At 40.6% G+C, this 16,583-nt stretch overlaps 1 protein-coding gene across 2 annotated transcripts; it reads right to left on the bottom strand.

Moving 5' to 3' along the window:
* Positions 1 to 7,494: 7,494 nt before the first annotated feature.
* mindy4 (MINDY lysine 48 deubiquitinase 4) lies at positions 7,495 to 16,434 on the bottom strand. 2 transcript variants are annotated; one of them, XM_023954136.1, is made up of 18 exons: positions 16,074 to 16,434; positions 15,781 to 15,900; positions 15,531 to 15,703; positions 15,200 to 15,455; positions 14,920 to 15,122; positions 14,769 to 14,821; positions 14,589 to 14,695; positions 14,397 to 14,513; positions 14,071 to 14,162; positions 13,857 to 13,958; positions 13,083 to 13,146; positions 12,877 to 12,942; positions 11,328 to 11,395; positions 11,177 to 11,240; positions 10,940 to 11,101; positions 9,764 to 9,940; positions 8,153 to 8,231; positions 7,495 to 8,035 (listed from the first exon to the last, which is right to left on the bottom strand). In XM_023954136.1, the coding sequence occupies exons 1-17, from the start codon at positions 16,131 to 16,133 to the stop codon at positions 8,196 to 8,198; spliced, it is 1,920 nt and encodes a 639-aa protein (XP_023809904.1). In that variant the 5' UTR covers positions 16,134 to 16,434; the 3' UTR covers positions 7,495 to 8,035; positions 8,153 to 8,195. The 2 variants fall into 2 exon arrangements, with proteins under 2 accessions (XP_023809904.1, XP_011472163.1); XM_011473861.3 differs by having other exon boundaries at positions 9,760 to 9,940.
* Positions 16,435 to 16,583: the final 149 nt, after the last annotated feature.

Here is a 16,583-nt window from a genome sequence, read left to right on the forward strand (position 1 = left end):
TTTCCTATATTAACATCGAGTTTCTTTTGTTTTCAAGATGTTATAGTGTGTTGGTTAATAATTTGAATAATTCTTTACCCTGGCTACATTAGCAAGCAGGACTAAAAATGATAATAATCAAAAACACATCTCACATCTGTCCAATGTTTGCGCTTTGTAAAAATACAAGGTGTGTCTTGTTGTTTTGAATTATTTTAGCGCTCCGGGAAGAGTATTTACCATATTTATTTCCTACTTCAAAACTTTAGTCAAAATTCCTGTGAATCAGCCAGTGAAGGTCAAAAAGAAACAGATGAAAACGATGTTGCCAAAAGTATTCGCTTGTCCGCCTTTTCTCGCATATGATAACCTATCTGTGGTACACAGAATTAAATGTGACGTTGGGCCGCGCTTTGTAACCACTGCAGCTTTAAGTCTTCTGCAAAGGCTTTCAGAGGGTTTAGAAAAGGGTTTCTGAGAATGTTTGATCATTCTTCAAGAAGAACATTGGAGGTCAGAAGTCAAACATTGATGTGGAAAGAGAAGGTCTGGATATGGCAGTTTTTGCACTAATTCATCCCAAAAGATGGTTTAACTGGTGTCAATCCTCAGGCCTTGGGAGCTGCCATCCCGCTTATATCCTTACAAAACTTTCACTTTTAGCTTCTCACTGGCAGAACACACCAAACTCAGGTGACCAGCTGCAGGTAGGGCATGAACATTTTGTCCGAATTCAAATTCTTCCCCAGCTTCTCCTTACCCCCCACTGTTGGGGAAATTGAAGATGTCTTGGTTTCTGAATTTGTTTTTTTAATAACCCTTGGGCTATCCTATGGCCCCACCCTTACAGTGACGTGTTCTCCCTACCACTACAAAGGTGGATAAAGGTGGAAAGATTTCATGTAATCCATGGACACCAGTGAAGATCACAAATCATTGAAGAAAAAAGGTTCAGAGCACTGTCTAGTGGGTCTAGATGACCCAACTCCCAATGTTAAAGTGCCTGGAATAACACAAGGGTCACGGGGTAGCCATAGTGACTTAGGACTGGATATCCCTCCCCGGGATCCGTTTTGCGCTGTGTTAAAGAAGAGAAATGTATTTTTTCATGTGGGTGTGCTCTGAAGCACAGACGTTTACATTTAAATGTAAGAAATGACTTTTTGTTTTTTCATGACATTTTAAAGTTATAAAACCGATGTTATGTATTTGCAGAGCACTGGTAGCTACGCGCTAATGTAGCTCACCACCGACTGTTTACAACGTCATTAAGGAGTAGTGTCGTCTGAATTTGAAGACACAATTTTTCCAAAACTGTTCGCTTGGAGGGCTAAATGTAGGGGTAGAGAGGAGCCGTAGGGGTAGGAAAAGAATAAATGTCTTGATGTCAGCCCTGAAGGTGTGGAGTTTGACACCCATCCATCAGGAATCTGCAGGCCGGTCAAATTCTTCCACATTAAATTGGCTTCTCCGTCTCAGCAGATCTCATTCTGGTGCAGCCATGTTGGAACAGGAGGGGGGGGGGGGGGGGGGGTCTTCACAAACTGTTGTCACAAAGCTGGGATTGGCAAATTGTCCAAAATCACTTCATTCACTGAAGCATCCTGTCACAGCGAATCAGCTTTCACTGATCCACACATTTGGTTTGGCAGAGACTTTTGATGCGCTGTATTTTATCCACGCTGGGGACAGCCACAGGGACACCCCCATGTGGCTACATAGTGGGCAATAGCGTAAAAGGTCTTGCCTAGGGACCCACACTGGAAACAAACTCATCGCATCCCCTGAGAAGCAAACCCTGGTTTCCCACGTGTCAGCCCTGCACCAACCGACTGAGCCGTCAAGCCGCTGAGCTCCTGAAATACCAACCCTGCGTGATAACTTTACCAAGCGTCACGACTTGCACAAAACAGTCAAATAAGTACAGTTCACCTGGCCGACCCTCAGAACCAGACTTGTTCATCAGATTGCTAAACGGAGAGGCATGGTTCATCAGTTCAGAAAATTGCTTTTCGCCAGCGTTTCCTATTGCACCTGGTGATGTGTGGCTCAGATACTCAGCCATGAAAACCAACTCCAGAAAGATCTCTGTACCCTACGCAGCTAACATGAAGGACCCCTTTCTGTCAGTTTGTGTGGCCGTTCTTGGCTGAGTCTGTCACAGAACCTTGCAGGAATTCTTGTTTTGAGAGTGACCCGTTCTTTACAGTCTGTTAACCTGGGTGAGGATTTTACACCTGTACCAATGGAAATAACGTAGATGTATGAGCAGATACTTTTGGCAGTGTGGCGTTTGCATGGCTTGAACTAGTAAAACGTTGTCGGAGTACTTCAAAACATTAGATTGATGTTTTAAAGAGTGAAAAGTCCTCCTTTCTTTTTTCAAAGAAGTGAAATCCTACTACAGTCATCTTGAAGAACAGTAGTTAAATGCTGGATAAAGACGATGTGCAGCTTGTGGGATAGTGTCAATAGTGTCACTGCAGACCTGTTTGGGATGATGACGAAGCCAAACGTGGATCCTTTCAAAGAAGGACTGTCGTCAGTGAAGTAATTTAAATGTGAATTTGCCATTTTTATTAGGTGATCTTTTGTGACAGCGGGTCTCAGGGCTTCATTTATTTCTAAAGAGAACACCATTACAAGCTGCTGACAAGTGATTTCTGCTAAAGGGTTCATCCACACAACTGGTCATTTCAGATCAGTGGACATACGGGGCCATTATTAATTGAACAGGCTGACACATCGTCGAGGAATTGGATAATTTAATCTTGTCTGCGCCATTCTGTGAGTTCAAGAGTCACAACTGATGAGCTTTGGAAGATGACTCACGGCTTAGTAGATCTGGTCAGTACTAAGAGAACTTCAGTGAAACGTGGCAGACAAGTAATGACTCCCTGAAAACATCACTTCCTTAGAAAGATGTAACACCTGGATTCATTGGGTTTAAAAAACTGTTCAATGTGAAGTTGATCAACTCTTATTATGTTTTCCATTTTCATTTCAGGTCCCATCATAATGGAAGAGGGATTAATGTGTTGCCAAGCAAGTGCCTTCAAATGCACAGCAGTCATAAGAAAATCGTGCTCATTTTTCATTTTGTTGTTGTTCTTTTGTCATTGTGGAAAAAAAGCAGGACATCTTGCTGGCTGTTTCTGTGCAGATTAATGCACCATGTATTTACAAAGCTATATTAACTTAACATTAAATGCACCTATTTATTGACAGGGTGTGTATATACTGATTTTTGTTTTTGTTTTGTTATGAAAGCTTCACATTGAGAGGAAACTTCTTTTGTCTGACATAAAAATGCCACACTTCCTGTTACGTTCCTGTCCTTCTCTGTCACAGTTTTTTTTTTTTTTTTGCATGTAATTTGGCACTTGAGTGATTGAAATTGAGAAACGACAGTAATGGTTGAAATGCACTGCAGTACTGAATAAAGAATATTTAAGCACAGTGGATTTTTATTCTTATTGAGAGTCTGGTGGTGTGAAGGGTGAGACCACCAACGAAGCCCCCGGGGGGTGCTAGACTGGTCGTTATTTGCCAGGAGCCCCACACAGCTTTCCTCTTTCAAGAGAAAGGCTGTGTTTTATTATATTCTTACTTGTTGTGGATGTTTTCCTCACTCTTTGGCTCAAACACAAGTTTTCATCCCCTATTTGATGCAACCTCCATCGTCTCTGCTCTTCTAAGCAGGTGTTACTATTACAGAATCTGCTCCCCCCCGCCTGGAATTTGTTCCAGAACATCTGCTTTTACTTTTGTCTAGATGTTGCTATCAAATGTCTTGGACGGACAGCGATGTTGAGTAACCTGAACAGAAACAAAGACACGGAAGATGCAAATGTCTAAGGGAAAGCAAATGCTCAAAGTATTTCATACCCTTATTGATGACATGCTTTGTGATGTATGACTAAATGTGTGTTTCAAAAGTGGTCTTAGACACAAGAGGACAAGTGAAAATCGAGGTCCAACAAATGACGTGTTTCTGGTGTTTTTTTATTTTTGTCCCTTAACACTTAAAGAACCATTTCTATTTTATATAATACACACATTTTCTGAGACCCCCATCTCACTAGCATGACCCAAACTTTCCTTAAATACTCACTATATAAAACTTGGTCCATGTTTTCTGCCCTGTAGTGCAATATCATTCCACTAGGGGCAGTGAAGGGGCTTTTCTTGGTCATTTCAAAATGGCTGCTTTCACGAAACACTTTTGGCGGGAAACGTTTTTCAAACTCATCTATTGTTATTCGTTTTTTTATGAGTACTTGCTGTATTTAAAGAATGCACTTTGTTGATGATTAATACTTTCTAAAACAGTTACACCATGTTAAGAATATTTGGATCAAATTTGAGACAGTGGGTCACACCATTTAGGGGGGACCTTTATCCAGCCTTGGTTCACGACAATTCTTCCAACTTGAGCTTTTCTTTATGCATAAAGACATTAAGCCTTCCTACCACAAATCCGTCGTCTGGGAAGAAGAAGTCTAAATTTGTGCCCCACAAAATCCTCTTGAAGAACGTGTTTTAATACTATATATTATAAAGTACTACCTTGTATGTAAATGTTTTATTCTAATGAAAGATTTTCCCCCCTGATGCTATAAATGGATTAAGCAGCTAAAAATACTCTCAGAGATGCGCTGGGGATCCCTTTCTCTCCGGGTGGGCAGAGCCGGGACACCGGATCCTAATCTGAAGAGGATATCACTTATCTGGAGACAAACAGCACAGATTAGGAGAAGAGACAGTAGTTACACTGGGGACAACGTGTGGGAGGGCTTTAACACAATTACACTCAAGCATCTCATCCCTCCTCCAACACCTCTGAGAAATTCTGCTGTAATAAATAGTAAATAGAGGCCAAAGCCGTGGCATCGCCCTCCTGTCAGACTGCCCCCGGCTCAACCAAACCCCAGGAGCGAAGAGAGGAAGCACCCTAATGCCACATGTCACCTCCTCTGCTGAGGCTTCCTCTGCTGTGGTTGTGATGCCACTTTTGAGGCAGAATTTCTTGATTTAAAGCACATTCTGGTTGTGAATCAATAGGCGCTCTCCAAGTGAACTGATCGGCCCAATTCGTGCCTTTAACTGGCTTTAAAGTGACGCTGGCAAATATATTTCATGCTAACTCCTTAACGCGGCTCCTTGTGACGTATATAAACCCCCCATCACAGAAGTCTACAGAAGATTGTGGCAAAATGCAATACTTTCATCCAATTGTGGAGATCCCCCAAGGCGTCAGTCAGGAAAACCAACATATTTATCGTGATCACAGGAGCAACGCTTTCTGTCAGCACTGACACAGCGGGTTAATTGATTCACTCCATGTCTCATGATTAATTCATTTCCCTTCCTGTGTCTTCTGTAGCAAACGCAAATCCCACATATGTCACTGATAACACAGCTTCTATTAGGGGTTTGACAGCTGAGACATGAATGAGTTACATTAGGGGCACAATGTTGATGTTCCACTATAAAAAAAATCTACAGACGGCTCTTTATTAAGCCCTGATCCCTGCGTGCTTTGGTCATGCATTGAGGTTGATAGCAAATACATGATTCTTCCTGGACTCTGGCAGCTCTGCAGTTTAAATGATGAGTGAGCTGCTCCCACTGTGTTCCAGCAGCAGCATCTTTGATCCAGAGTAGCTGGAGGTGTTGGCTCAGTGCTTGTGCCACCCCCTCCGCCTGCCCCTCACTGTGTGCTGTGATAGGCTCCTCTGACTGAATTCATTCCCAACGCTCTATGCTTACATTTCATTCACAAGTTTGAAATCTTTTTGAAAAATTAAAGACCCGCTTTGATGAAAATTGCATCTTTTTGTGGTTGTTTTTAACATGCTCTTGGGGCATTTTTGTCATAACATAGAACATATTTTGAGAAAATTAAGCAAAAAAATGTATCTTTTCAAGAATGGACTTTTAATCTTAAAAGGCAAATCATAATAACAGAATAGATAACAATAATAGACTGAACATATGCTTCACTACCGTAACATGTTGATGCTTATTTAGCTTCATGAAACATAGGAGGAATTGATTAGGTGTCTAATAATAATAATTATAATAATAAACTTTATATATAAAGCACCTAAATTGTTCATGCAGACCCAAAGTGCTGGATAGCAACACAATGAAAACATATGAAGAATTAAAATATACAAAGATAAGCTTATAAAGATACATTTTTAAAATATTTCAAACATTTCATAGAAGAAAATTAATTAAAATGTGGTGGGAGAAAAAGATAGAGAGGGAACCTCTTGAGTATGTATTAAAGTCCAAGTTTAAAAAGTGGGTTTTAAGAGAGAACAGGCAGTGATCAAAAGCACAGTCCCCTCTAAGTTTGAGTTTTGTTGTCGTGAAATAAACATCAACCGATGTGGAGCTAAAAAATGGAAGACATGATCAAATTTGCGCTTTCTAGTTAAGAGACGGGCACCCACATTTTGTAGGAGCTGGAGTCGAGCAATGGCCGAGGTTCTAAACCCCCACGTATAGGGAATTACAGTAATCCAGCCTAGTGGCGATAAAGGCGTGGATAACTGTTTCAAACAACTTAAAAGAGAGGACAGGTCTGACTTTTGCCAGCTGCCTCAAGTGGAAAAAGCTCAATTTTGCAACGGAAGTAATTTGTTTGTCGAGTGTAGTATCTTAGGGCCACATATAAACAATTATTCAGATAACTTTTGAATTAAAAAGTCAACAAAACCCTTTAAATCACGTGAAATCACTAAATCCATTGAATTCTTTCAACCGGCGTCGCTTTAAAATAATTCTGCCAAGCCCGGTGAAACACTTAGCAGCGGCTTCTCAGTAGCAAATACTGATACACACGTCTAAATTGCCCTCCATTGCTATTTTTTGTGTGGAAAAATCACATTTGAGTATGGAGTATATGGAGTACAAATCGCACCCTTGGCCAAACTATGCACACATACACAAAAAGTGACTTATACTCCAAAAAATACAATATTTCTTATTTCAAATTGTGAATAAGGAGAAAAAGAAAAATTGTTGTTTGAAAAAGATTGTATTTGTGACGTGGAAAACAGTTTGTCTTTGTTTTCCTCGTCTAAACTGGAATGGCTGGATAGTTCTATTACAGCTTTTTCTACTCCAACTCCTGCCATTCTGCAGACTCTAAGCTCTAGAAAATGACACCGATTTTTTTCGGCATAATCATAATTAAAAAACAACTGAACAAGCATGGTCCAATAAACAAATGTATGTCCAATAATGCTTCTGGGTGTAAAGGCTATTTTCTGGTTGGCAGCTTTTATTTATTAGAACACACAAAAATCCTACCAATAAAAATTTTTAGCAACTTGCAAATCTACTGTATAAATCAGGAGAAACACAGGTGACATAGAAATAAGGCTCACAAAAAGTAAACATGTTTTTTGATCACTTTTCTTAATTTACCAAGTATTTTTGATTGGCTGGAAAAGTGCAGAATTAGAAAAAAAAACACAAAAAAGAAAAACACTACCAATATTTATGATTTTACTTTTTATTCTTATTTCATTAACGGTAAATGGCATGAACTTATATAGCACTTCACTATCTTCTTTGAAGGCTCAAAGCGCTTTACAGTTGCAGTCCCATTCACCCGTGCACACACACTTTCTCACACTGATGCCAAACACTGGCGCCAACATAAACCCACCAGGAGCAACGTGGGGTTCAGTGTTTGCCCAAGGACACAATCTTCCACTCAGATGTCGACCGCTCTTCCTCTGGACCAACCAAAAGGTGTCATGAACAGCAAAGAAAGTACAAAAATCATTTTGTGGGCCCAAAAGCCAGCGCAGACAAAAGGCCACAGTGGTGAAAAGTTTCTTCCTAAAAATGATATCTCAGCTGACAAATGTGTAAAGAAAATAACGTAAAACACTTAAATCATAACAGTATTTTAGATACATGTATATAAAATATTCTTTTTGGTTATAATGAATGCTTTTCATTAGTTGGAAGACCTAAAATCCCTTAGAGAATCGGTTCAGTGTCATTCCAGTTGATTTCCACATCTTTCCACCTGGAAGGAAACAAAAGTTTGTTTAGGCTCGACCATCCGTTTAAACACGCGTTGTTCTTTCTAATAGTTTGTCTTTAACTTGCATGTAAAAACAAAAAAAGAAAAGAATTTGCTCACCTCGTGCGAATACAAAGCTCCAGAGGAGGAATGGAGTCACTGTCTACTTCTTGAAAGCTGCGGCGCCACTTACCAACCGCTGAAAACAGAGGGGCTTTTTCAGTTAAAGCAAATCAGTTAAAAACCCCAAAACATATCAGGGATTCTGTTTGCTGCTGTGTTACAATCAAAGGCTGCATTCTTTAGCAACAGCTTTGGAAAGCAGTGTGTTAAAGTGTGGCATTAAAAATTCTGAAAACTGTAGACAAATCCAAACAAGTTCTTGCTAATGTAATTACATTTTTTAAAAACACTTTCAAGTTACCATAAAGTGGAAACAAAGGTGCTTCAATAGGATCTGCTAATGTTTTTACACCATGGTCCAGCTGAATTCACGATTCTCGATTCTGCACGCCTAAAAAAGAAGTTCCGGCCACATAGCTTAAATGTGTTGTATCACTGCGCCGGCTTCTTTAAAACACTTTAGCTTCATCATCTGGACAAAAACAAGCGGTAAGATGTGAACTTTCTCTCTGAAATGATGCTTTATTCAACCCATCGTGACGATCAGCACACAGTATATGTCACTTTGGAGTGGCGTGTTGTCACAGCGCCACACCACGTAAAACCACCAAAAAAATAACAAGGATTAAGGACTAAAAGCTGGTTGAACATTTCTTTCTTTTGTGACCATGGTATAAGGGGGTTAATGGCCTTCAAGGTGTGCATTATCAGAGTTAACGCACTTCACGGAAGCATTCGTCCCTCGCTTCGCGTTGGATGGTTCAGGCTCCCATGGCGTCCGTTAATTTCTGATAATGCACACTTCGTCAGCCATTAACCCTTACATATGTAGCATTATAAATAAAGGTTGTCCGCTTTCTTTATTACTTTTTAAAATCTTATTTTCAATTGTAGTTTTGTTACATGTGTGTCTGTTTCAACAGAGAACATAATCCCCAAGTGGGGTTTTTTGATCACCAATATCCTTCCCAGCTTTGATTCAACACTTTTCTGTTTTTGTAACTTCTCTACTGGGAACAGGGTTTCTTAACACGAGAGGTGTTTAAAAAAAGGCGGGTGGGGTCATTTGTAACTTTGACTCCATTTACTAAATGTTGTTTATGTTAAATTTGATGCATGGCCTATCTGTGAAATCCTCCTGCTGGGAAAAGCTTTGTTTCGCCGTCTAAGTAAGTAAAAAAGTCTCCTGTGGTCTTCAGTCCACAGAATGAGGCATCTTCACCTCTGGAGACTCTGTTGGATGTGAAGAAACACCAGCATCCTAACGGCTACATCTGCTTTCAATTTCAGCTACGCCGTGACCTCTCTGCAGCGGCAAAAGCTCAGTTGGAAAATCAAAAGATTATTTATGTTTAGTTATTCAAACCACTTCTCTGATATCAGCTAGTTTTTTTTTTAATCATATTGTTTCAATCGTCAGAAAGTGATTGGCAGCTGTGTAAATCCCCAATTGGTTCAACTTTTTGTCATTTGAAGAATGCAGCCTCGGAAATGTGACAAAATTCAGCTTCACAGGAAAAAGTCAACCAGCAGAAACCAACATGACAACTGGAAAAAGTAAACCAGAGACCTAAAACAAATCCAGATGGACGGAGGTTACATACTGACGGTGAGGCGGATCTCCTCCTGCTGATTGGCCAGTCCATCATAATAGTAGAGATCAAACTCCAGGTGTTGGTCCTTGGAGGTCAGCAGCTCCCTCTGCAGGCCAAACAGCACGCTGAAGTGACTTTCACTGCACACCACCCAGATGGGGTAAGAAGGGGTCTTCAGGTGAGCTCCCACCTTCAACAGAGGAGGATCAGGTCTGTCAACCGGCTGTGGTTGCTGCTCTAGTACACGTGGATCTCTGTAAGGAGCCAAAGGGTGCTTCTCTGGGTCTGGTCTTTTTTCTTTTCACTGCCAAACATGAATGTTGAGTGTTCTGTCTGACCAATTTCCCTCAGTCGTTCAGAATTTTATCTGGTTGGAATTAAAAAAAAGAAAGCTTCATTTTCATCCCCACCTTTTGCTGCTGTCTCCTGAGCAGCACAGAGAGGTGTTTGCTGTTCCCTCAAGACTTTGGAGCAGACGTTCCTGATTATCAGATTTCACTTTAGTGCTTTAAAGTACATCCAGCTTTACAGGGTTTGTGCACAAAATACTAAATCTTTTCAATTGAAAGTTGTTCAACTGTTGATATCTTTCAGCAAGACTGATGGATCTCCAATGGTTACCTGGGGCAGATGCCAATAAGAAAAACAAAAATCTCAGGCTGAGTTTGTGATCAAAGTCCTCTATTGTTTCATCGGGGACATAAAGCCATTTGTCGATGCTAAAAAACCTCACTGAATTTTTATTTTTGAATGTTGTATGGTTTTATTGTATTGGTTTTTAATATTTGAATAATTTAAGGATGTGTTATATTTTTAATTACCGGTAATAGATTTTAACCTTTGATTGATTTAGAGTTTAATTCTTTTTAATTGCTCATTTTTTCAGATCTTCTTGTGAATGCAAGAAGCTGACCATTTCGTTTGAGATTAATGAAGATTCTATTCTATTCTACTTTATTCTATTCTAACATGTGGACAACATTTGGACAAACAAGGCACTTTTTTTTTGGTTTCTAAAAAATATTTTTGTATGTTCTTTAAATGTTTTATCGCCTTTTCTTTCTTGTTCTTGGAGAACAACCTTTAGGTGAAGATGCAGAACTTTCAGGGACTGCATTGTCGTCCTCAGCAGGATCTGAGCTGCGGCGAACCCTGACGCCGTGCGCTCAGACATCCGTGTCCCGCTCACCTTACAGATGTTATAATGTTCAAAGAGAGACAGCAGGCCCACATCACAGCGGCTCTTGATTCCTTTGAGGAGCGTGGTGTCGCCGCCGCCTGAGTCCAGCTCCATGTCGTCATCGAAAACGTTGGACACGGCTCTGCCGCAGAGCAGCAGGCTGACCAGCTCCTGATGAACATGAGAGCCTTTGTATTACATCACCTGCATGCTTTGAGCTCTGTGAACCTTTGGGCCTTCCATCACCTGAGTGCAGTAGCCATGAGCACCGATGAGCGTGGAGCTGGACACGTCCATGTCCTCTTTGACTCTAAAGACAGACGGAGAAGATAAGACAGGCGTTTATTCTTCACGCCGTGTAAAGAAATGAGACTCAGACTCAAACAACTGCCTTTACTTTTCAATGGATCGGGACAGAACAGCCGATATGGTCAGCAAGATACATCCCAGCGTTCCAGTTTCAAACTGAGGAATGAAGAAACAAACTAGTTATGGGAAGATAACAAAAACAAAGATTTCACAGGATTCCGGTGTTCAGGTCACCTGAAAAGCTTTTTCTGTTCTAACTTGTCGCTGACATTTGCACCTGCTCAGGTGTTCAGCACACGAACTTCTCCACCAGCGTTTAGAGTTGAAGAAGCTTCTCAGATGAGCAAGAAAAAGTCCCACTCTGATCGTCTTCTGATCTGTCATAAATGTGTTTGCGGTGGTCTTTTAATACTGTTGATGCAGTTTTAAGCCAAAATCAAATAACCTGTGTTGTTTTCTAGGAAATAGTTCAGGGGTCGGGAACCTATGGCTCGGGAGCCATATCTGGCTCTTTTGATGGCCGCATCTGGATCGCAGACAAATCTTTAATTATATATATATATATATATATATATATATATATATATATATATATATATATATATATATATATATATATATATATATATATATATATATATATATAAAAAGTTTCATTAGACCAGTCCCTCTCGGGCGCGATGCAATGCCAGTTTGTAACGACCTGAAACCTGTGAATTGCCGTCCCGGCGCTCCCTTTTTTGAGAAGGAAAAAGCAGGCAGCAAGGTGAGGCGGCGCTCTGATTAGAACACGCTGTCCGTTACATACCACACACTGCAGCGTGTGAGTGTGTGTTTGGCTCCACGTCTCCATGTGGGCAGTCTTTCTCACATCTAAAGAACATTCAGACCAACCTACGATCACGTTTGACCGATGGAAGTCTCAACGCCCGCATGAAGCTAAAACTCATTACATATCAACCAGACTAGACCATCAGCAAAACCATACAGCACTGGAAGTCACATTCATTAAAAATACTCATCATTTATTAGCAACAGCATAATGTAGAGTCCCTTTCCCACACTGAGGCACTGAGACTTAACCTCTTTTAAGGTTCTTTATTCTGGTTACTGCAGGCCGTAAGACCCCTGACATAGTTTCTGCAGAGCGGCAGGAGGACTTCATCGTAAATTCGCCTTTGAGTTGTGGGCGGGACTGTCAGCATAGAAAAAGCCCACCCATCCTTCCTGTCATCCGTCTGTTTACGCTCTCCCACTAGCTTACAGCGCTCACAACTATAGACATTACTGGTGCAGTTTTGATCCGGATTCCAGCTCACACGAGGAAATCAAAGACGTTCATGGATCTAGTCGTCTACAAGTGGATGCATCAGAATGGAGCAGAGAGCTTGTGGGTTGCCATAGTAACGTCTGCATCATAACTACAGGCTTTTTCCAACAGCTTTTTATTGTCCCGCTCCTGATTCACAATGATTTGAATAAGGAAAAACTCAGAAATGCAATTTTGAGCTCAGTTGTGTTTATAGATGTCCTCCATCATCAGAAAAATGCCACAAAAATACGATTTTCATTACAGTGGGTCTTTAAAGTCTAGCTAATCCTGTGAGAATGTGACCAGGATAACTGACAGTCTTCACCTGCTCGATGTGCTGCTCCACAAGAATCTGCAGATCCCTGAGGTTGTCCACAGTGAAGAGCACCATCTACAGTCAAATGAGTATTAAAGATTTGAAACAGTCTGTACATGTCATGCAGCAACACCGAAATAATAAAAAACTTCTAAAACCTTTCCAAAATATTCTTGAAGAGCTGTATGCACGTTCAGCCTCTCAGCCATGTTTACCTTTTCAAGTACTCCTTCAGACCTGTAGCGCCCACTTGGTGTGAAATGATTCAGCCCCGTATTTCTGGAACAAAAAAACCCAACAAAGACTGAGTTCAAGAGTCACCGCCGACCCAGAAGACGTGTTCGGTCGAATAAGTTTGACGATGGATGAAAACGTAAGTCCAGTTTCAGGAAGAATGGTCACGTGAACAAACAAAATGAGGATCCGCGCCAACAATGTAACTATGAGGGAATTTTAGTTCCAATCCAGCTCTTTTTTTGTCGCTGTTATGAATCAAGAATTATATATATATAAACAAATAAAAAGTAAGTAATAAAAATGATTTTTTGTAATTAGACATCCCAATAAGTTTAGCGAAAATGAGAAAAAATCTACAGACGATAAATCGTCAGGAACTTCAAAGATGCTGGGCAGGTGGTAAAAGTTTTATCCCAAAAGTTCAATAAATTAGAAAAAAATAAGGGTATCCTACAATTCTACAACCCAAAATGAGAAAAACTCTTTAAAACATTGAATCCATAAAAATATTTACTTCTTCCAATCAAGATCTAGTTATTTTCAGTGACTTTTGTGATCGTCTGTGCTCTTTTTGTGCAACCTAGAGAAATAAAATATGAATTTTATTCTTCTCACGACTTTTTTCCAGTCATGAAGAAGTGTTGTGGACAGAATAATCAGAAGAAACATGTTTTCTGATGGACAAGATCTTTTTTTTTTTGGATTCTCACTTTCCAGTGAGGTAAAAACGTCAAGATTAGAAGTTTTCTTACACGGCGACTGTCGCTCGTTCCTCCTCACCAGCCTTCCACAGAACTTCTGCCAAAGCTAAAACAAGACACTTTCTCCTGGTCGCGTTGGAAGGTCTTAACCGCCTGAAAGGAAATTGGTAGATCAGTTGGAGTTACCTTTGAGGGAATTTAGAAAACGACTGGAATTTGACACAGAGGGGTCAGCATTTTGGAGCGGAGCTGAAAGCCGACTTACTGCAGGTCAGAATCACTGCTCTCAGTGTTCTCAAAAAGAAGTTTCTTTAAGATGAAGGCTTGAATAGATGCTAGGACTCCACAAGGACCACCCTAAACCAAACAAAAAAACATAATCTAACAACACTTGTTCAAATCTCTGCTGTGGATCTATCAGAGGAACAGTTAATGTTAGATGTTTTGGATGCTGAGGTGGATCAAGGAAGAGGTTCATGGATGTAGAGAGAAAGGACATGAGGATGGATGGCGTGAACAAGGGGGATGCAGAGGAGAGGGTTAGATAAAGATGGACGGTTTGCTGCTAAAAGATAGAAGATTTCAAAAGACCTTTCTCTGCACGATCCCGTATCTGAGGTCATGCGTGTCTGAGAAGGTCAGACCCTGATTTCTCCACTCTGCGCTGAAACAATTCAAGCTGGAGCCCAGAAGAACTGCTTTTAAATCCTAAAGAAACACAAAAAAAGACAAGCTTAAAAGAAAGAAAGAAAAATCTCCGACACAAAAGAATGACCTACTCACCATGGCTATGCTCTGGTCAATCGGGCGGCTTTTAGGGAGACACTCCGACACGGACCTCTGCACAGATACTTGGGAGATTTCCTGCAGATCCTCGTCGTCTACATCATCTGGTGATGTTACAATAACAAAAAGTTATTCAGTATTTAAAAAAAACAGTTTTTTACTGTCAACAACACTTACCTAAAACCAAGTCGGACACATTCAGATCAGAATTGTTTGGCATGTGGTTTTTGCTGAAACACAATGTTTGCATATTTTAATAAAACAAAAACAAAAAGAAAGTATAGAAATGTTTGCATCTGTTGCATAATCACTGACTAAAGTTATTCACTTCACTGCTTTTGCTTTGTTTCCTCTGTTGTTGTTTTCACTCTGCAGGCTTTCTGGAGACCTTTGCAGCCCAGGTTTCCGCCCTGCACAGCTGTGTGTGTTGATATCCAAGTGTGCATCATCAGAATGCTGGTTTTCTCCATCCCTTCTGAAAAGCGGTTGGGCCGCATCGTACCTTGGACTTGGTTTTTTCCTGCCCATTTCCTAATGAAATAATAAAAAAAGGACATTAAAACGTGGATCAAATTGACAGATCAAGAAGCTTTTTGTGCAGTCAGTACCCGTGGTATTGGTCCAGACATCATGCCTCGTCTGTTGCGGTTAGTTCTGCTCCTTGAGATGGCTTCACTTTTTTTCTCTGGCTCCTTCTGGGCAGAGCTCTCCCATTCTTGTTGCAGGGAAGTCAGTGGCTGGCATTTCTGACGTTCTGAATCATAAGCCGAGACATCTTTTTGATCATGCCCGGATGATTTGTTTTCATCTGACAGCAGTGATAGAAATGTAGACGGAGAGGAGTGTGTTGCTTTTATCTCAGACCTGTGAGAGAAACGCCTTAAAGCATATCCAAACTGGATACAAATATGGATTAAAACGTTGTTAAACTTGACCTACCTGCTGCTGTTTTCTTCTGTGTCACATATCAAAGGTGATCCTGCAGTAAAAGCAGGTGGGGTAACGGTCCGGGCAGTTTCACCGTCTCCTGTCATGATCTTGACTTTTTTCTGCTGCTCCATGTGATGTTTCACTATAATCTCCAGTACTGTCTTCAGAGGAGGATTTTGAACCTGCAACCATAGAAACCATAACTTCAGTCATACCATAAATTGCATATTGTTTTTTTATTTTATTTTTTCAGATTTACCTTATTTCTTCTGTACAGATCTTCGATGTTGAGCACTTGTCTCAACAGTGATCTGTTATTGATGCTGGTCGCTGTTCGTGGATGCTCTTCATCCATGCAGGCAATAGTCTTCTTCAGGCCCTGAACGAGTGAAAAGGTTCATTTATGATCTATTGCTAGACCTGCCATATTTTGCCAGTTGTGTTTCTCAGTTGGTATCCTGGTAAATATTATGTCTTAACAGCAGCTGGGTGGATGGCGGTAAGAGATTTAATGGATTATTACGCATAGATGAAGCGTCCTAGCTAACTTACCTTCCGGCTCAGAAACTCCCGCACGAGTGAAGAAGAAACCTCTTCAACAAAAGCGATCATAGCGGTTAGGATTTTAGCGTTATTAGCTCAAATGAAACATACAGAACGAAGAAGAAGGTGTAAGAAAAAGCTCTTAGGTACGCGGCTGGAAAGCGTATCGTAATACCGGAATCGTTCAGGAAAATAAATATCCATCAATTTCAAGTCAAACGTCGTATTATAGAACTACTTTTTTCACGTCATTTCAGTACAACGTAGAGCCTATATCGCTGTTTAAAAGATCTGACGCAGATTCTGCTATTTATGTGTCCGTTACTATGGTGATATCTGATATCAATGTGTGGCGTCCTCTGGCTGCTTCTTCTTGTTGTTTAATTTGATGTAACGTCCTGCCTGGTGGCGCGTTGCTGCCACCTTCTGGTCAAGGAGGGTGTTGAAGAAAAAAAGGAACATACCCGTTGCTTCCATGACTATAAGAGGAAAAAAATCGCTTCTAATCCTATCTAAGCT

Source organism: Oryzias latipes, chromosome 4 (assembly GCF_002234675.1).
Source record: "Oryzias latipes chromosome 4, ASM223467v1".
NCBI classification, from domain to species: Eukaryota; Metazoa; Chordata; class Actinopteri; order Beloniformes; family Adrianichthyidae; genus Oryzias; species Oryzias latipes.